This window comes from Sodiomyces alkalinus, assembly GCF_003711515.1.
Source record: "Sodiomyces alkalinus F11 unplaced genomic scaffold SODALscaffold_1, whole genome shotgun sequence".
Taxonomy (NCBI): domain Eukaryota; kingdom Fungi; phylum Ascomycota; class Sordariomycetes; order Glomerellales; family Plectosphaerellaceae; genus Sodiomyces; species Sodiomyces alkalinus.
In genome coordinates, this window is record NW_021167079.1 from 5,826,287 (window position 1) to 5,844,378 (window position 18,092).

General features: G+C 57.9%; 6 protein-coding genes across 6 annotated transcripts; 3 read left to right on the forward strand and 3 right to left on the reverse strand.

Annotated features, from left to right (window-relative positions):
* The first annotated feature begins 55 nt into the window (after nt 1-55).
* On the forward strand, nt 56-2,155 carry SODALDRAFT_305262 (26S proteasome non-ATPase regulatory subunit 11). Its single transcript, XM_028609002.1, has 3 exons — nt 56-443; nt 530-612; nt 689-2,155. The coding sequence occupies exons 1-3, from the start codon at nt 262-264 to the stop codon at nt 1,693-1,695; spliced, it is 1,272 nt and encodes a 423-aa protein (XP_028471104.1). The 5' UTR covers nt 56-261; the 3' UTR covers nt 1,696-2,155.
* On the reverse strand, nt 1,831-6,827 carry SODALDRAFT_327489 (hypothetical protein). The gene has a single exon (XM_028610445.1). It carries the CDS (start codon nt 6,544-6,546, stop codon nt 2,188-2,190), a length of 4,359 nt encoding a protein of 1,452 aa, XP_028471105.1. The 5' UTR covers nt 6,547-6,827; the 3' UTR covers nt 1,831-2,187.
* Nucleotides 6,828-7,695: 868 nt separating this feature from the next.
* SODALDRAFT_327490 (mitochondrial carrier) lies at nt 7,696-9,224 on the forward strand. Its single transcript, XM_028610446.1, has 3 exons — nt 7,696-7,797; nt 7,949-8,763; nt 8,884-9,224. Exons 1-3 carry the CDS (start codon nt 7,712-7,714, stop codon nt 9,006-9,008), a joined length of 1,026 nt encoding a protein of 341 aa, XP_028471106.1. The 5' UTR covers nt 7,696-7,711; the 3' UTR covers nt 9,009-9,224.
* Nucleotides 9,222-12,283, reverse strand: SODALDRAFT_348056 (Mak10-domain-containing protein). Its single transcript, XM_028613338.1, has 7 exons — nt 12,151-12,283; nt 11,930-12,064; nt 11,793-11,860; nt 11,583-11,711; nt 11,286-11,513; nt 10,704-11,177; nt 9,222-10,609 (listed from the first exon to the last, which is right to left on the reverse strand). The coding sequence occupies exons 1-7, from the start codon at nt 12,197-12,199 to the stop codon at nt 9,368-9,370; spliced, it is 2,325 nt and encodes a 774-aa protein (XP_028471107.1). The 5' UTR covers nt 12,200-12,283; the 3' UTR covers nt 9,222-9,367.
* Nucleotides 12,284-12,493: 210 nt separating this feature from the next.
* SODALDRAFT_327492 (hypothetical protein) lies at nt 12,494-13,412 on the reverse strand. The gene is made up of 3 exons (XM_028610447.1): nt 13,348-13,412; nt 13,151-13,265; nt 12,494-13,034 (listed from the first exon to the last, which is right to left on the reverse strand). Exons 1-3 carry the CDS (start codon nt 13,377-13,379, stop codon nt 12,963-12,965), a joined length of 219 nt encoding a protein of 72 aa, XP_028471108.1. The 5' UTR covers nt 13,380-13,412; the 3' UTR covers nt 12,494-12,962.
* A 1,367-nt stretch (nt 13,413-14,779) lies between these two features.
* On the forward strand, nt 14,780-17,716 carry SODALDRAFT_260526 (AIP3-domain-containing protein; the record flags this gene model as incomplete). Its single annotated transcript, XM_028607450.1, has 3 exons — nt 14,780-15,453; nt 15,535-15,906; nt 16,021-17,716. Coding segments are annotated over 3 exons (2,742 nt in total), but the record flags the coding sequence as incomplete, so codon positions are not given.
* Nucleotides 17,717-18,092: the final 376 nt, after the last annotated feature.

An 18,092-nucleotide genomic window follows, 5' to 3' on the forward strand; every position in this document is an offset into this window, starting at 1 on the left:
GGCTCCAGCAGCGGCATACGCACTTTCGTACTCTACCTTGGAGCTCTCTCTTTCGACCTTTCGACCTTTCGACCTTTCGACCTTTCGACCTTGAAGCTTCCTACTCCCCCCAATCGACGCACTCTCTACTATATCCGCATAACCAAACCGCCATCCTTCCCCGCGACTTCCTTCCAAACACCACCTCATTTTCGACGGCCTATTCACTTTAAGAATCCGGCAACGTACAGATCCGCAGCGGCATCGTCGACATCCGCATCCATGGCTCAGGGCGATTCGCAAAGGGTCCAGGAAGCCAAGAAGCTGGCCAAATCGGACCCGCGACAGGCTGAGGCTCTGTACAAGGAGATTCTCTCCAAGCCTCCATCTACAACATCCGATTCTGCTCTTAAGGAATATGAAACGGCCTTGATTGGGCTGGGAGAGTTGTATCGGGATGAGAAGTAAGGCTCCTCCGCCTTCCTATAGGGTAAAACGGTAAAACGGACATGTGTGACTGTGACTGACCACTTTTCTTCTTCGTCCTCAGGAACACGCAACAGCTTGTCGACTTGGTGACAAGAAGCAGGACGGTCTTGTCATCCTTTGCCAAGGCGAAGACGGCGAAACTTGGTACGGATGGACACCCCTGGACACCCTCCCGTGGGTTTTTTTGCTTTGCGACATTGCTGACCCTACCGATGAATAGTTCGCCAGCTTCTCGACCTCTTTGAAGCCATTCCCCATTCCACCGACATCCAGATCGCCGTGACAAAGTCCTGTATCGAATGGGCGACTTCGGAACGCCGAAGCTTCATGCGCCAGAACCTCGAGACCCGCCTGGTCACGCTGCTCATGGCCAAGCAGTCCTACTACGAAGCCCTCACCCTGATCAACGGCCTGCTCCGCGAGCTGAAGCGCCTCGACGACAAGCTCGTCCTCGTCGAGGTCCAGCTCCTCGAGTCGCGCGTCTACCACGCCCTCGGGAACATCCCCAAGGCCCGCGCCGCCCTCACCAGCGCCCGCACCTCGGCCGCCTCCGTCTACACCCCGCCCCTGCTGCAGGCCCACCTCGACATGCAGAGCGGCATGCTGCACGCCGAGGACAAGGACTTCAACACCGCCTTCTCCTACTTCATCGAGGCCCTCGACGGCTACCACTCCCAGGACGAGCCCGCCAAGGCCACCGCCGCCCTCCAGTACATGCTCCTCTGCAAGGTCATGCTCAACCTCGCCGACGACGTCAACAACCTCCTCTCGTCCAAGCAGGCCCAGAAGTACGCCGGCCAGAACCTCGAGGCCATGAAGGCCATCGGTCGCGCCCACGCCAACCGCTCCCTCGAGGAGTACGAGCAGGCCCTGTCCTCCTACCGCTACGAGCTCGGCTCCGACGCCTTCATCCGGAACCACCTCCGCCGCCTCTACGACGCCATGCTCGAGCAGAACCTCATCAAGGTCATCGAGCCCTTCTCCCGCGTCGAGATTGGCCACATCGCCAAGATGGTCAGCCTCGACACCCAGCAGGTCGAGCGCAAGCTCTCCCAGATGATCCTCGACAAGGTCATCACCGGCGTCCTCGACCAGGGCGCCGGCTGTCTCATCATCTTCGACGAGGCCCAACGCGACGACGCTTACGACCACGCCCTGGCCACTATTGAGAAGCTGAGCAATGTCGTCGATGTGCTATACACGAACCAGGCCTCGCAGTTGGAGTGATTTGTTAACAAGTTGAAAAGGGGACAAGGGAAGGGGAAACGGGAAACGGGAAAGGGGGTATTGGTAGTCGCAAGCTTTGCACTGTAACAATATCAGGCACATGCACATGCACATGCACTGCATTTCTTCCGCCTCGGTAACACGTCGTTGCGACCATGCCACTGGTGATCTACACACCCCGTGAGGCCTTTCCCACTCTCTGCACCAAAAACAAATCAGGGCTTTCTCGCCCGACATATTCATTATGGGTCGTCATAATCGTGATAAAACCTCCCTAAAACGCCATGGCCGCCTTTCCGACCTTGATCCAACACACCGGGCGATTGGTAACCTGGTGATACAATGGCAGCAATCCGCCGTGGCTGGCATGCTGTAACTCCTGACCATGCAGAGAAATCCAATCCTCCATCCCCAATGCTGGCCCGGTATAGAATCATCGTAGAGAGGAACAGAAATAAATAAATAAAAAAGAAACCCATGGCATGTAAAAGTTCAACGCCGACGCCGATGGGCATATGGAACCTTGGGCTGCCGCCCCTCCTTCCGCAGTCCCTCGGCGACAATGACGCCAAAAAGCCTCCGAGCCAGCGTGAGCTCGTCCCACACCCCACCCACATCGACCTTGAACGCGTCGATGATGCTCAGGTGCCACGGGTTGAGCACCAACTTTTCGCCGTGCGAGCTGATGGTCTGCCCCACCAGCCAGCGCGACTCGGACTCGAAGTCGGCCGGGAAATCGAACCGGAACGGTCCCTTGCGCCGCTCCTGGACCAGCTCGTCCATGCGGATCCAGTGGTCCCTCGTCCAGACCACCTTGGAAAGCCGAAGCCTCTGCCCCCTCTGGGTCGACTGGGCTGGGGCGGGGGCGGGTACCTCCTCAGCACCATCCTCTTCCTCGCTCCTTTCTTCTTCTTCTTCTTCTTCTTCTTCTTCTTCTTCTTCCGCGTAGTCGGAGACATCGGTCATCTCCACGTCCTCGTCCTCGTTTCTCGGCGGCGCGAATGAAACCACCACGGGCGGCCCTTGCCCTTGCCCTTGCCCTTGACCTTGACCCGCCGATTCCCGCAGTCGTCTTTCAATCCCAGCCTGGCGAGCAGCAGCCGCCGCGGCAGCTTGCTTCTCCTGCCGCACCCGCGCCTGTTCAACGGGCGAAAGAGCCTCCTTGTCGAAAACGACAACCCGCCCTGGCGTGCGCGGCTTGAGGGGCGAGCGCAGGCATGACTTGGTGGGCGAGGCGTTCCTCTCGGGTAGAGGGCGCACGATCCGCGTCGGGGTGTCGGGGGATGAGGACTCCTCTACCGCCGAACTCTGCTGCTGCCACTTTCGGATGTCCTCGCGGGACATGAGTCTGCTGCCGCCGTTGCGAACTGGGTCCCGCGCCGGGGCGGCCGGGGAGTCGCGCCGGGCCTCCGGGAACATGGTAGTCGTCTGCAGGACGTGCGGGCGCTTCGCAGAGGGCCGGTCTTCCTTCTCGTGCTCTTGTTCTTGTACCGCCATGCTCTCTCTCTTCCTCTTTAGCACGGCCTGTGCGTTTTCCATGCCGGGCAAGAGGGCGGGGGACGAGAAGAAAGCAGATAAATCGAACCGTCTCGACGTTTGACCATTATCCTGGGCGTTGACGAGAGGAGTTTGTCTGGTTTTGTTTTGTGATAGAATGGAATAACCCCCAAACGTGCTATCCTTCGCATTTGAGCGGGCCGTGGCGGGCGTCGGAGCAGGTTTGCCTTGTTGTTGATTTTTCCAGGGAGTGGGAATACTCAGACGATTCAGGAGACCAGGCCTCCCTGGCTTCTTCTGGTCCATGCTACTGCTAGACTGGCTAGACGAAGCCCGAACAGAGTGTGGCCGTGGCTTATGCACGGTCCGGTGTTTACCGAAAGGTTGCTGTCGGAGACGCCCATGGTTGGTCTCCCTACGAGCCTCCACGCCCCAGATATCTTCCTCCTCATCTGTTACATGACCCCCTTGTTGGGACGTCGTTGTTTGCATGGCCGGAGCAGGCACAGGCACAGGCACAGGCACGGGCACGGGCACGGGCTTTGCGTTGGTGCTCGCCCTGAAAGGGCTTCCGAGCGATTGCTGTCGGGAGGGAGGAGACGACGCGTCGGATGTCACGCTCTGAAGAGCCCGTCCAGCTCTGACGATGGGCGAAAGAGATGGCCGAGAGCCAGACTCGGTAGACCGAGGAACCAACAACTGAGAGCCCACCTGGTTCGATTCCGACATGGGTTTCTCTTCGACCGGAGGTTCTGCATGACGATCTTGAGCCGGCGTCTCAATGGCCCTTTCAGCTTCAGTCGCATCTGAGTGTAGTGGCAACCCGGTGGCCGCTCGCTCCAGCACCTTTTCTGGAACCGAGGGAAACGAATTGTCGTAGGCAGCAGCCTCTTCCGACAGCGTGGGCGACCTTTGCGCCAGTCTGTCGGGCGACTCGTGCTCTCCGCCATGCCGCGACGAAATATCGGGTAAGCATGGTGAGGTGGGAACTGCTCTCTCTAGCACCTCGCCTGGAATGGTGGAAAAGGAATCATCCGCGTATGTGGCAGCTTCCTCGGACAGAGTGGGTGAGCGATGAGCTGTCTCCGGATGTGAGCCGGGAGTAGGAGCAGGCTTGGCGTCCTGTTGAGGGTGTGCATGTTGATGTCCACGGTCATTTTCATGCTCATGCTCGTGTTCATGTTCATGTTCATGTTCAGGTTCGGGTTCGGGTTCGGGTTCAGCTCCCCTCGGGGATTCATAACCTGGGGCCATGCGCGTCAATATGTCCTCGGGTACGCTGGACCAAGAATCGTCGGATCTCACACCGACATCGGCGTCGGAGCTGGGGTGCAATGGCGAGTTTACCGCGGCGCTCATTTGGGCCTGAAGTGCTTTGGATTTAAATAGTCGCTGGCTCAGAGGAATGTCCTTCTTGGACCGCGGTGTAAGTCGGTTCGGGAGGGGAGAGCTGCTCTTCGCCGTCATGTCGTCAACGGGCAACGGCGCGGAGGAGGGAGGGAGTTCCGGAAGTTTGATAGGCGACTCGTCTACAGTCTCATGAAGGCTATTCTGCCGTGAGGGTCCCTCGACGCTGTTTCGGAACGGACTCTGGAATCCACCTTCGTCATCTTCCACGGGGCTCAAAATAGCGTCGTCTTCTCCATCATCTCGGATGGAGTTATCAGGGCTTCCGGAGCTCTCGGTGCTTGCGGAAACGTCTTCGGGGGAGTCGTGCGCAGTGGCGCCGGCGCCGGCGCCAGCTCCAGCCCCGTCGCGATTGGTAGTGGAGCTTTCGGCGTCCGCCTCAACTTGAGAATTGTTTCCGTTTAATGACTGTCGGAGTTCCTCCAAGGTTCGGTTGATGATGAGGCTCGTCGCTTCACCAAAGTCATGGGTTTCCAGGGGCTGGAAGCTCGCATTTCCACGCAGAGAGGGAATAGAATGGGCGAAGATCATGCTGAAGTCTTCGCCTTGGGCAACGGTGTCGTCAGTGGGAAGCCCTTCCGAGGCACGTTCAATGGTATCGCTGACAAGAGCATCCTCTGTTTCCGAGCGAGGCTCGCCGAGTGCCTCTGCCTCTGCCTCTGCCTCTGCCTCTGCTTCAGCTTCGTCTTCGTCTTCGTCTTCGTCTTCGTCTTCATCTTCAGCTCCAGGGCGGGGTTCGGAATGTTCGTCATCGGCGGCGGCTGAGGGCCCCCCTTCGTCGGACAATGCTAGCCAGAGGTCTGGCTCAGATGCGGTATGGTTTTGAGATAGTTCCCGAGTGAACTCATGGGAAGGCCCTCCCGCCGTATATCTGGCCTCTTGAGCCGCTTCCCGAGAAACACGGCCATCCATCTCGTCATTCTGTGACGGTTCCTGTTCCCTTTCCTGCTCCGTTTCCACAGGTAACGGAGGAAGCAAATCTTCGTATTCGATTCTTGGTTCCACTGCGGTATGCATCTCATGTTCGTCCTTGGCAGCAACAACAACATGATCGGTATGGTTGGTGTTCTCGTTCGGTGTGGTCTGGCGGAGGCTTGTCTCGGGGGTACCGTTCGTCTCGATAAGTTCGTTGAAGTCTTCGGGGACCAAAGCCAGCCGGCGGGCACGACCGCGGGCCCGTTTGGTAGCCTGGGCGGAGGAGGGCGTCTCATCCTCGGCCGCCGAATCCGCTTTGCGTTTACGGGTCTGCTTCGTGGAGGCAGTCGCAGTCGCAGTCGCAGTCGCAGTCGATTGGGGTGGGGATAGATTGTTTGAGTTGAATATTTGCTCGTCTTGAGGCATCGTTGCCTTGGTGCTTTGTCGACGCGGGGGTGTCTCTGTCTTCTTCGGGGTGGGCGCGGACCTCTCGTCTGATCCAGTGGCCTTGACGTTCTTGGCTCGATCAGGTGTCCGTTTCGCCGGAGAGCCGTCGGTCTTACTCTTGCGTCGGCCGGGGGTCTGCTTCATGGGACTCGCGTCCTTCCTGGGGCGACCGCGGCGCTTCGGGGTGATGGCACCTTGGGCATCCCCGTCGCGAAGGGGAACGCTGGTGGTTGACGCGACGGTAGTGGAGCCGCCACTCTTGCGCGCGTTCAAGTCGAAGTCGTAGGTCGGTGGCTGGAAGAGTTTACGTGCTATGTTTTCCCCTCCGCTGGCCATGACCTCCTCGCCTCCTTCGGCCTCGACGGTGACATAGAGGCGCTGCGGCGTACGGGAATCGCCAATCTGAAGCGAGAAGCTCTGCTTCCGAGGAGAGCTGCTCCGGCCGAGGGACATGAACCTCTGGGAACGCTGGCTGCGAGTGACGCGACGGGAGGAGGGTAGAAGGGCCGAGTCGCGTGAGGCATTGAGGGGATCGGGGGAGGATAGAACCTCATCGGTGAGGCTGCTGTTGCTTGGAGTCGCCATGACGACGACCCACAAGCGGTGCGGAAGGCTAAAACAGACGATAGAGCCGAGACTCTTACTTGCAAGATTAGAGTAGAGTAGAGGTAGAGGGGGCGTAGAAGTCTAGAAAGGTTGGTGAATTGATGGTGGGAGGAGGCGATGATTAAGGGACTCGGTAAATACGAGATGAGAGAAATGTTTCAGAATGCAAGATAATATCGGAAGAGCAGTCAATAGTGGCAGCAATATGCAACAAGGGTCCCAGCTGTGAATGCTGTCAAGGTGAAGGGATAATGTCGCCGTAGTGAACGTGTATCGAGAGACGAAGACGAGAGACGATGGAAAGAGCATCGATGCAGCGATAATACAAAGATACGGTCATTTGTTTACTATTGTCCCGATTAGGAATGGTCGATGTGGCCCATTCCTTCCTGTGCTGCGACGAACTTTTGATAAAAGAAGTCACGTGGTACATGTTCTTGCCTTATCGGAGGTTCACATGCCTGGGGCATGCGGCATAATTAACACATACCTTTTAAGGTAACAACAATGGGCGAAGTACAAAGTACAAAGTAGAGAGTACAGATGTAGCCGGATTAGGTGGTACAAATACACGTACAGAGCGCTCCGCTTGAGTACCTCACTCATACCGAGTACGAAACACATAACACAAAACACGAAGCACGGACACAAAATTCATTCAACTCCGCTGGTCATTCCCCAGCCTTCAATGACATAGCCGGGGAAGGGGGCCACTTTCAACCAGTGGCGAGTGGGGTTTGCATGAACCGGCGCCGAGTCGCCGACACCCCCCCCTAGGTAGACACACACCATACAAATCCATTGACCTCGGCTCGATGCGGCATGCGGCATGATACTCAGAGCACTTCTCATTAACCCTCCCTTTCTCGTGCCTCGTCTTCCGAACCATTACCTAGGTCCTCTTTATTTTTTAAAATCATATTAATGCGTTGCCTTCTTTTCTTCCCACTTCTTCCATCCTAGTCCTGTCCTTCGAGTTGCGACGCAATCGCAAAATCTAGCCCTTATTATTGTCTTCCATTCATCTGACATCTGACCTCTCCTTCTCTTGTCGTCTCCGTCTACCTCTCCACCATCTATCTCTCTACGCTCCTTTTAACGAAACCCGCCCTCCTCAGATATTCAGCACCTATCTAATTTCACAATGTCCAAGCCGACCATTCCCCAGAATGACAACGTCGCCCACGCCCTAGCCGGCGCAGGAGGCGGCCTCTTGTCCATGGCCCTGACGTAGGCTCTTCCTCTCCTTCCTCCTCCGCTCGATATAATATCAAGAGGAAAAGAAAGAAGAAAGAAAGAAAGAAAGAAATAAATAAAAAATAAAGAAAGTTGTCCAAGAAAACTAACACTGACATCCGGCCTTTCCTCTCTCTACCATCAGCTATCCGCTCATTACCCTCTCCACCCGCGCCCAAGTCGAATCCAAGCGCGCCGACTCCCGCTTCCTCGACGCCGTGCACAAGATCGTAGCGCGCGAGGGCATCTCGGGCCTCTACTCGGGCCTCAACTCGGCCCTCTTCGGCATCAGCATCACCAACTTCGTCTACTACTACTGGTACGAGTGGACCCGCGCCTTCTTCGAGAAGGCCGCCGCCCGCGCCGGCCGCGCCGGCCGCAAACTCACCACCGTCGAGTCCATGATCGCCGGCGCCCTCGCAGGCAGCGCGACCGTCATCATCACCAACCCCATCTGGGTCGTCAACACCCGCGTCACCACCCAGAAGCGCTCCCTCGCCCCTTCCTCCGAGGAGACCAAGGGCAAGGCCAAGGCCAAGCTCGGCGACGAGGAGGAGGCCGGTTCCGAGGCCAAGACCGACGGCGCCCCTTCCGTTGACAATCCGAAAAAGGTGAAGCGTGCCGGCACGCTCGGCACCCTCATGGCGCTGCTCAGGGAGGAAGGACCCCAGGCCCTCTTCGCCGGCGTCGTCCCCGCCCTGGTGCTGGTCATCAACCCCATCCTCCAGTACACCCTCTTCGAGCAGATGAAGAACGCCGTCGAGAAGAAGAGGCGCGTGACCCCCGCCGTGGCCTTCTTCCTCGGCGCCCTGGGCAAACTGTTCGCCACCACCGTCACCTACCCTTACATCACTGTCAAGAGCCAGATGCACGTCGCCGGCAAGGACGAGAAGAAGAAGGGCGTCTTCCAGACCATCCGCCGTGTTGTCGGGGAGGAAGGTTATCAGGGTCTTTACAAGGGTTTGTTTGTTCTTCTCTTTTCATCCCGTTTTTTTCCTACGTTTTGCCGTCGTCTTTCATTTAGGGAAAAGAAGAGAAGAGAAAAGAAAAGAAAAGAAAAGTGACTAAAATCCCTCGCAGGCATCGGACCCAAGGTCACCCAGAGCGTCTTGACCGCTGCCTTGCTCTTCGCCTTCAAGGACGTCCTCTACGAGCAGACTGTGCGTCTTCGCATGAAGGCCGCCAAGAAGGCTCTCGCTGCTTAAGCGTGCCCCTTCTATTTTTACGTGATCGCGTATCGCGACCCCGCTCAAGTAGCCTCAGAGCTCGGAATACTTTAAGACGAGCTGCCTACAGTGCTAAGAATTCTTGCGAAAGAATCCCCCCCCAGGGGAAATACCAGTGGGAAGTCCTTTTTATGATGTATCAAGATATTCTTGTCAAAAGGCACCTTACCTTAGGCAAGCGATGTAGTGGGGGGGGGGGGGGAGGGTAAAGTAGAGAGACGTAGAGAGATAGAGAGGTAGTCATGATAACGCTACGTTGCTCCAGATGTGCCCTCAAGAAGAAAAGAAAAAAAGGTTGAATCATTTCGGGGCTCTCGCTTCCAGTCCCATTGGCCGTACTACGCCGATAAGGCCCTGACTTGCGGCACGATCCACCATTCGTGATACGCCTTTTCGGGCCTGGGCACCTCGACACTGATGTTCAGGTTCCCGTCCCGTCCCGGCCGCGCCAACGCCTTCTGCACCATGGACACCGCAAGGCTCGTGGCGATGCCGGATTTCAGCGCCGACTTGACTCTTTGCGTCCACTGCTCGTATGACCCCACGGCGAAACAATCCTTCTCCGACAGCTTGCTCATGCTCTCGAGACCCTTCTTCGCCGCCATGGCGCACTGGGCTGCCGTGTCGAGCAGATCGTCCGTCGAGTACTCCGCCATGGTCGTGCAGGCCTCGAACTCGGCGAACGACGGAGGCCGGGGGTCCGAGATGCCCAGGAAAGGCTTCATGCGGAGCTCGTACCGTAGCTCGTCCGTGCCGTAGGGCCGCCGGGGCCGCCGGAGCAGCGAGAGTCGATGCAGTGCGACGTAGAGGCAGGAGAGGGCTTGCGCCAGGTACATGGTGTTGCTGGCATCGACTTCTTCGTAGTGGATGAATGTCAACGATCGGGCCAGCTGCGCGTCCGGTGGGGGTACGACGTGCGGTCTTGGCCCGCCACGGATGGCGCCGATGTTGTGGAGGAGTGCGTTTCTTATGTGGCCAATATGTTGCAGGTGTACGTTGGCGAGCTCGTGTAGGAAATAGTACATGCCGGCCAGCTCGTCCGGCTGGTATACCTCCAGCTCGAAGCCGAGGAACACGATCCATTCCATCTGCTTGAGCTTGTACAGAAACACCCAGGACCACAGAGGCCGTGCATAGGTGGCGATTGTGCTGCCATCTGGAAGTGCGCGAGGGATCGGCTTGTCCCCGGTCTGGTATTGGAGGATTTGGTCCATGTCGTCTGCGTCGGATTGCAGGTTGTCCCAGTCACGCACGACATGGCAGAAGGTCCTGCGCACGCGGCAGCGGTTCTGGCAGAACGTGCGGAGGATGTCGAGAAACGGTTGGGCAGCTTTTTGTCGGAAATACTCCATCTGCTCGGCGATGATGAAGCGAGGGTCATGGGGCGTTTCTACCTCGTCATTGGCGCGGTCGAGGAGGACGCTGCTGGGGAGGACGAGCATGGACAAGTCGTCATCTAGTAGCTGGCGGATGCTCATGCCGCCCAGAATCTCCATGTCCTTGAACAAAAACCCTTGCAACAGGCTCCGGACGAAAACGAGAGGCTGGGGCTTTGCCGCTTGGAACATCATGACGAATGTCTGGTACCCGCCAGGTGAGCCAAAGACGGCAAGACGGCAAGGCGGCAAGACGGCAAAGATACATACACAAGCAGGAATCAGGCGGCGCACTTACTTGAAGAGACTGGGAGTCATGGTAGTCCAGGACGTTGGCGGTTTCGATACCGTCTTTCAAGAGCCGAAGGAGGTGACCAAATGCATCGTCAAAACTCAGATGCACGATGGGCCTAGGCGGCATTGTGCTGGCCAGCCGTCGCTGTAGTTTGGCACTGAACGCGGCCGGGACCGGCCTCCCCAGTGCATGGGTCTCCTTGATGCGGCCGACATTCGATAAAGCCTCCCGGCAGGGACGCTGCCACGAGGCTCTGACGAAGGAGGGGTCGTTCCGCTCCTGCAGGCTGTCTACGGCGCCAAGAAGGGTGTGCCTGAGGAGGAGCCTGTGTCGGAGAGCATCAGTGACAGGCTGGGGCACCGACTCGGAAAGGTCGTCAAGAAGGGCGGTGGCATGTCGGAGGACTTGGCAGATGGCTTCAACACTAAAGTCGTCGAGGAGATCTCTGTTGTACGTGTTTGTGACGAAGTCTTCTTCCTAGGAGTGGCGTGTCAGCAGGCAAGGCAACGAGGAGATTGGGAAAGGGGGGGGGAGAGGAAAATTAGACACATAAAAAAGGGTGTTGTATCAGGGGGCGTCGGATACCTCGTAGTAGTGCTCGTTGATAATCTTGGCATTTACCTGGCCACAAGCCTTGAGGAGACCAAGACAGTATGCACGCAGAACAGTGTGCATGGGAGAAGAGGTGGCCTTGTTCGGGTCTCGTATAAAGTGAGCCTCCTCCAAGGTTGCAGGCTGCGGCACGAGGATAGATTCGATGTAGACGCAAGTGAGGACAGTTTGAGAAAGAGGATATCCTAAATGCCAGGCCATCTGCCGAGCTGGTAAGTCGAAACCGTCTCTCATGTGCAAAAACGGTGGAAACGCGAAGATAGAACTGACCTCATGACAAAGGAGTTGGTCGATGATGCCAACGACTTCTTCGGGAAGGAGAGCTTGGGTGACATCGTAGTCGACATCGAGCGTCTCCCCGTGCTCCAAGCACCCGCTGTCCATCTTAGGATCCATGATCTGGGACCATCTCAGGTCAGCAAAGCTCTTAGGTCAAATCATACCATGGCTCATGGCTGGATGAGAGGGTTTATTTTCTACCTCTAGGGCGCTGACAGACTCGTGCAGTGTGAAGAAGCCATCCTTAACGATCTCACCTGGCCCGAGAGCTACGAAAAGGATTAGCATAATCTTAGTAGGCTCTTCGCCAGCCAGCCAAAGGTGTTGGAGGAGCGTACTTTGAACGGCATGGCGGAATTTGGAGGTTATGTCAAAGGCGACAATGCTCCCTGGCGGTGCTTGGGGGGGATGTGGAGGAGTTGGACGAGACTGAGAGTCCTTCGGCACATTCACATCTTCAAGATTGAGATTCGCTAGGTCTGGTCTCCGGTTAGGTGAATGTAAACTGAGACCGACGACGCAGTCCATGGGGGTGGGGGTGGGTTTTCGTTGTCCTCACGTTGTGACGCCTCAACGACGAACGGTGCCGCCATGGCGGGGCCGGCCATGGAATTGGTGTCTCGCGGTTTTGGCTTTGGAAGAAGATCAAATGTGCTGGTGGACAGTCCTCTGTCGGTATCCGTATATCAAAGTTGAATCCGTAAATAGGATCAGGTCTAGGAGGGTTTCTGTGAGATGCTCTTCCCCCAACTGCGGTTTATGTACGCAGGTATACTCATGGTATGTCCGAAGTACTGTGTATGTCATAGTACTTCAGCAGTCGAAGTACACGTACGTGAATCTCCGACAAAGTTAATTACCTTAGGTCTACAGGTCGTACTGGCTTACCATAGGTACATCCTACACCCAAGTACCTAAACATGGAGGTTCTTCTCAACTGACAACGGCTGGCAGATCTGGCAAACATCGGGTCCATTGACCCGGGACGGATCGGGAGCCCGGCGTTGAGCACCGACAAAAGAAAAAAACCGACTGCAGAGCAAAGAGAGCAAAGAGAGCAACGCGGTCTCAAGCAATATGACAGCAGCGTATCCTGTACCCTCCGCAACGACTCCGTACGCATCAACAGCATCGATTTAATGGAGTGTATGCGATGTGTCTATGATACAACCAGAACCCTCCGCGGATCGACGGGCCTGGCAAGACGAGTTGCAACATGGAGGGTATTGTATTCCTCCCTTCAGCGGTTTCCCATCAATCACCATCAATCACTATCAACCTCCCTCGACTCTCGTTGACCACAAGTTTGCGATTCTCATTTCTTTCTTCCCGAAAGTCCTCCTAGTTCTTTCGCTTCGTGATCGTATTCGTCTAAGAGGAAGAGGCGGCGTTGGCGGCGGTGTTGGCCTGGGCCAAGTGCTTGACGTCGCCCTGCTTGCCGTCCTGTAAAAAAAAAAAAACCCGGTCGAGGTAATTGCGTCAGTCGTGACTCTGTTTTCCGTCGTCGGGGAAATATCGTCTCTCTCTCCTCTCTCCTCTCTCCTCTCTCCTCTTCTTACCTCCCACTTGGCGAAGCGAAGGTCCATCTCGCCTCGTCGCTCGGCGACGAGTCTCTTCTCCTCCTTCAAGCTTCGGCGCACGGCACGGGCGGACACGGCCAGGAAGCGGTTGTAGCTGCGGTGCCAGCGAAGAAAAAAAGACAGTCAGCACAAACTGGGCAGAAAACGGGGAGGAACGGCATGCCAATTGAACTCACGTAAGGCCAGCGGCTTTCCACGCGAAGACCATCTTGGGCGATTGTTTGAGGTGGGCGGATGTGGGTGTTGAGGTGATGCCGATGAGGTAGGTGAAGTCGGGGGTGGGATTTCTGTAGGTAGTGGTAAGGCTCGTCTGTCTCTCTCCACGGCCATTCTCCCTCCCACTCATTTCATTCCCGAGGTGCACCCGTTACGGGATAGTCACGTGACTCAGAATTGGCTCCGCTGTACAAAGTACCCGTACCGGGGTACGTTGTGTGTGTACCTTTCTGAACCCCCAAGGTATCGGTAGCGAGGGGTTCAGTGACCATCAGGGGCGGTCCAGTGATCACGGGCCCGACCGGGAGCCACTAAACGTGCCGCCCAGACACGGGGCTCGGAGCAGGACACGAACCCCCCAAGTCCCAAGTCCCAAGTTCCCCAGCGCAGGCCCAAGTCCCACGATCCACGACCCATCCCACGTCTCCCCGTCCCCCTGTCCCACGACATCGCAAGGGTCACCGCTTATCCTCCACCACCTCTTGCGGCACACACCTCCCATAACTTCGCCGAAGGGAACGAAGAGAAGAAAGAAGAAAATAGAAAGAAGAGGCCAGTACCACCGCACCTACGAGCACGAACACGACAAACGACCCGACGATAAACGACCACGGCCCACGACCATACTGCTCACTGTGTCCTCTGCTTCCAGTCGCTGTCTTCTTTTCTACGAGTAGCGGGTTGGCCGGTTGTTACCATCTTAATCATAATATTCGGCATTTTGACCCTGTTCCTTCTCCTCCAACTGCTTCAACCCCATCATTTCTCGACACCTCTTGGATATTACGACCAAAGAACATCAATACACAACTCCACGCCGATATCGACTTGACCACCGCGAGTCAACCGAGTCAACCGAGAAGGGGGAGTGGAAAATAAGAGCGCCTTTCGAGCAGGAGCTGGAACAAGCGGGTGCGACAGAACGGAGAAGGAGAAAGAAACGCAGAACGAAGCAGGAGTAAGAGGGCGAGCGGTCATCAGTCCTCCTCGATCTCGATCTCGACCTTTCTCTCGCTTCCATCGTCCATCTACGCGTTTTGATAAACTGGTCATCCGTCATGCAAGCTCAGGGCCCTTCACGCATACAACGCCGTTCCCCAGGCGCAGACCCTGGTCCTCCACCCAGTGTTCCCGTTCGCTCCATATCTCCCGCTGTCGGCTCTTCCGCAGCAGCAGCAGCAGCAGCAGCAGCAGCGCCAACACCACCACCGGCAATAGCAGCAGCACCGCGGACCTCCTCGGCATCGAACCGATCCATCCAGTCCAGCAGCACGAGACGAGGCAAGGTGCGTCTATCCATACGTCACCATCCTATGCGTCCATTCTCTTTCCCCAGCTAACTCCTTATCGCGACCCTCTCTGCAGGACCCGAGCAGCTCAACCAGCACCTCCCTTTCTCAGATCGAAAAGAGCGTCACCCATCTGCTCGTCGCAACCAAGCAGCTCCTCGAAACCCTGACACAATGGTCTCGCGGACAGGCCACCGACGGCGATGTCTCCGACGTCTACGTCAGGCTCGGCTATGAGTTCAACATGGCCTGCCGCGCTTTCTCCGCCATCAACGTCGATACCACCGACCTCGGTAACGTCCCCGAGCTGCTCCGCGACATCCTGGAAGCCACCTTGAGCCAGGAAGCGAGCACCGAAAGCCTCGAGAAGTATCTGCCCAGAATACGAGACATCATCATCAACCTGCTCCACGGGCTCAAGCGGAAACAGCAGAAGCTGCGACAGAAACAAGCACGAGAGAGGGAAGCTGGCGCCTCCACCCCGGTACCGGAGCGCACAACGAGCACGAGCACCGTCGGCAGCGGTAACACGGGCCTCACCAATCTGCTGGACGAGGGCATCCAGCACGGCTATCGGTCAGATCTGCAGAGTCGGGACTCCTCCGCCGCCCATCATGCCCCCAACGTGAATACTTCGCCCAGCCGGCGATTCCCCCCGAGGGACCAGTCGCGCGGCTCCGTCGCCTCGGAACAGTCGTCGCTCTCGAGCAACACGATGCAGAACATGCCCGTGCTACCACCCTATCCAGGTGATTCGAACACCATGCCCATGCCCATGTCGATGCCGACGCCGACGCCCATGCAGATGCAAATGCAGATGCAAATGCAAATGCAAACACCGACGCCCATGCCGCCAAGCGCCTCTGCCGACTTGAGCCTGGACGCCTTCCCCCCGCCACCGCCGCCACCGAAAGAACCCAGCAGCGCGCTAGCTGCCCTGCAGAAGGGCGGCGATCTCGAGAGGAGGGCCTCGCGGCGATACTCCCAGTACCAGATCTCGAAGCATCTGGGCGGGTCCATGAATGGAGTACCCATGCTGCCTTCGCAAACCACCCCCGTGCCCAACCGCGGCCGAAGTGAGGTTCGCGAGTCGTTGCGTGCCGTACAGGTTCGCGAACCCGTCCGCCCGAGCCGAAGCACGTCCGACCAGTCCCGCGTCGGCGGTCCGTCCGATTCGTCTCCCGCCAGACCACCCAATCGCACTTCCGAGGAGTCCGAGTCCGAGTCCGAGTCCGCCGCCGCCGCCGCTGCTACTGCTGCTGCTGCTGCAGGACGTCCGGCGGGGAAATCCGAGACTTCGGCTGCTGCTGCTGCTGCTGCTGCCCAGGCAAAGGCGACTCGTAGGGACAATAAGTATCCCCAGCTCAGCGCCACGGTAAGCGGGCCGCTCTCCGACGACATGGCGACGGCGACACCTGTCTCGCCCGAGAAGGAGAAGGCCACGGGACCGTATCCCGAATCGTCGAAACCACAGGCGGCGGCGGCGGCGGAAGCGACCTCGGAAGAAGCGGAGACGCCCGAGACAAAGAAGAAGAAGAAGAAGAAGGAGGAGCGTGAAGACTCGGCCCAGGAGGAGGCATCGTCCCCGCCGCTCACCAAAGAGTTGACCCTATTCTTGCAATACAAGTCCAAGGTGAAAAAGTTCGTCCTGCCGGAAGGGTACAGCGAGCTCTCGATAGGTCGGCTGCAGCTGGCCTTCATCGAGAAATTCTCCTGGAATACGCATTCCAACGGCGCAGACCTCCCGGATATCTACATCCAGGACCCGGTCTCCGGCGTCAGGCACGAGCTGGAGGACCTGTCCGACATCAAGGACCGCACGGTGCTCGTGTTGAACGTCGAACCGCTGGACGAGGTGAAGCGGCACATCGACGAAGGGATCGGCGTGCTGCGGCAGATGATGCAAGAGGTGAAGCAGAACGTGGACGATCAAGGCATCGCCCTACAGCGCGTCTCGGAGAGACAGCAGGAGACGGCCACGGAAATGGCGAGGCTCGCCGCCGCGCCGCCCCAAGGCTCGAAACCAACAACGGCGGCAACAACAACAACAACAACAACAACAACAGCCGGCCCCGCCTCGGGACGTAAGCTCAGTTCGACGCACCTCTCCGAACTCCGGACTCTACGTCGCGACCTCGCCGTCCTCCGGCAGACCTACTCCAACTTCCAATCCGAAGTACAAGGGTCCATGTCCACCATCCGCACCAAGGCCAGCCACCTCAAAGCGGCCACGCTCAACATGTCGGTCCCCGGCATCGGATCCGACGTCGGCGCCTCGTACGTGGCCAAGGGGCGAGAGCAGCTCAACGCCGACTCGGACAGGCTGGTCAACAAGGTGGACGACCTGCAAGACACGGTCGAGGACCTGCGGAAGGACGTGGTGCACCGCGGCGTCCGCCCGCTCCCGCGGCAGCTGGAGACGGTCGCCAAGGACATCACGCTGCTGACCAAGGAGATCAACAAGGTGGACGAGTACATGAAGCGGGAGAAGCCCATCTGGACCAAGATCTGGGAGAAGGAACTCGAGGACGTGTGCAAGGGCCGCGACGAGCTGCGCCTTATGGAGGACCTCATGGTCGACTTGCAGGACGACCTCGAGAAGGCCTCGGAGACCTTCGCCCTCGTCGAGCAGGCCACCAAGGAGCAGCTCAAGGACAACGGCACCGGCGCCTCCGCCGGCACCGCCCGCAACTTCTCCAAGGGCCTGCTGGTCAACGGCACCATCGGACTCGGCGGCCCCGTCGACCCCTCCGCCGCCAAGGAGGGCGTCCTCGGCGAGGTGAGGGCCCTGCTGCCCAACCACGAGGACCGGCTCGAGGCCATCGAGCGCGCCGAGAAGCTCCGCCAGCGCGAACTCGCCGGTCGGCAGGACAACCGGCTCCAGCAGGAGATTGCCAGCTTCGTGCAGGACGGCAAGCTGAAGAAGTCGGGCGGCTTCGAGGAGGTGGAGAGGGCGAGGAAGGCCAAGGACGACCGCATCCGGCGCGAGGTGTGGGAGAGGCAGAATGGCATCATTCCCATGGAACCCGTGGGGGAAGAAGGCGGGGCGAGCCTCGACGGGGATGGTGATGCTGCCCTTGCCGCCGCTGCTTCGGGAGGGTCGGCGGCCGGCGAAGACGGGACGGGGACGGGGACGGGGACGTCTTCGGGGGAAGAAGGAGCTGGAGGAAGAGGAGGAGACGGAGTAGCTGAGGATGGCACAGGCGGGGCGGACGAACCGGGGCAGAATGGAGCTGAATTGGTCGTTAATGTCGATGGGGGCGTCAACGGGAGCGGGAGCGGGAGCGGGAATGTATTATGATCAAGCCCCCTTTTCCTCTCTATACCCACCCCTTTTTGTCTTCTAACCACATATGTTCAATAGGCTTGATATACAATATCCCTACCACCTTTTTTTGTTCTCTTCTCTTGTTCTT

Bases quoted from the DNA above. Each gene is read 5' to 3' on its own strand.
- SODALDRAFT_327490 (XM_028610446.1), top strand. From the start codon at position 7,712: ATGTCCAAGCCGACCATTCCCCAGAATGACAACGTCGCCCACGCCCTA. The intron at 7,798-7,948 runs GTAGGCTCTTCC...CTCTACCATCAG, and splicing joins CTCTTGTCCATGGCCCTGAC to CTATCCGCTCATTACCCTCT. The intron at 8,764-8,883 runs GTTTGTTTGTTC...AATCCCTCGCAG, and splicing joins TTATCAGGGTCTTTACAAGG to GCATCGGACCCAAGGTCACC.
- SODALDRAFT_305262 (XM_028609002.1), top strand. From the start codon at position 262: ATGGCTCAGGGCGATTCGCAAAGGGTCCAGGAAGCCAAGAAGCTGGCC. The intron at 444-529 runs GTAAGGCTCCTC...CTTCGTCCTCAG, and splicing joins GAGTTGTATCGGGATGAGAA to GAACACGCAACAGCTTGTCG. The intron at 613-688 runs GTACGGATGGAC...ACCGATGAATAG, and splicing joins GGCGAAGACGGCGAAACTTG to TTCGCCAGCTTCTCGACCTC.
- SODALDRAFT_348056 (XM_028613338.1), bottom strand. From the start codon at position 12,199: ATGGCCGGCCCCGCCATGGCGGCACCGTTCGTCGTTGAGGCGTCACAA. The intron at 12,065-12,150 runs GTGAGGACAACG...GACCAGACCTAG, and splicing joins CGTCGTTGAGGCGTCACAAC to CGAATCTCAATCTTGAAGAT. The intron at 10,610-10,703 runs GTAAGTGCGCCG...GGCGGGTACCAG, and splicing joins ATGACTCCCAGTCTCTTCAA to ACATTCGTCATGATGTTCCA.
- SODALDRAFT_327492 (XM_028610447.1), bottom strand. From the start codon at position 13,379: ATGGTCTTCGCGTGGAAAGCCGCTGGCCTTAC. The intron at 13,266-13,347 runs GTGAGTTCAATT...CTGGCACCGCAG, and splicing joins TGGAAAGCCGCTGGCCTTAC to CTACAACCGCTTCCTGGCCG. The intron at 13,035-13,150 runs GTAAGAAGAGGA...TTTTTTTTACAG, and splicing joins TTCGCTTCGCCAAGTGGGAG to GACGGCAAGCAGGGCGACGT.
- SODALDRAFT_327489 (XM_028610445.1), bottom strand. From the start codon at position 6,546: ATGGCGACTCCAAGCAACAGCAGCCTCACCGATGAGGTTCTATCCTCC.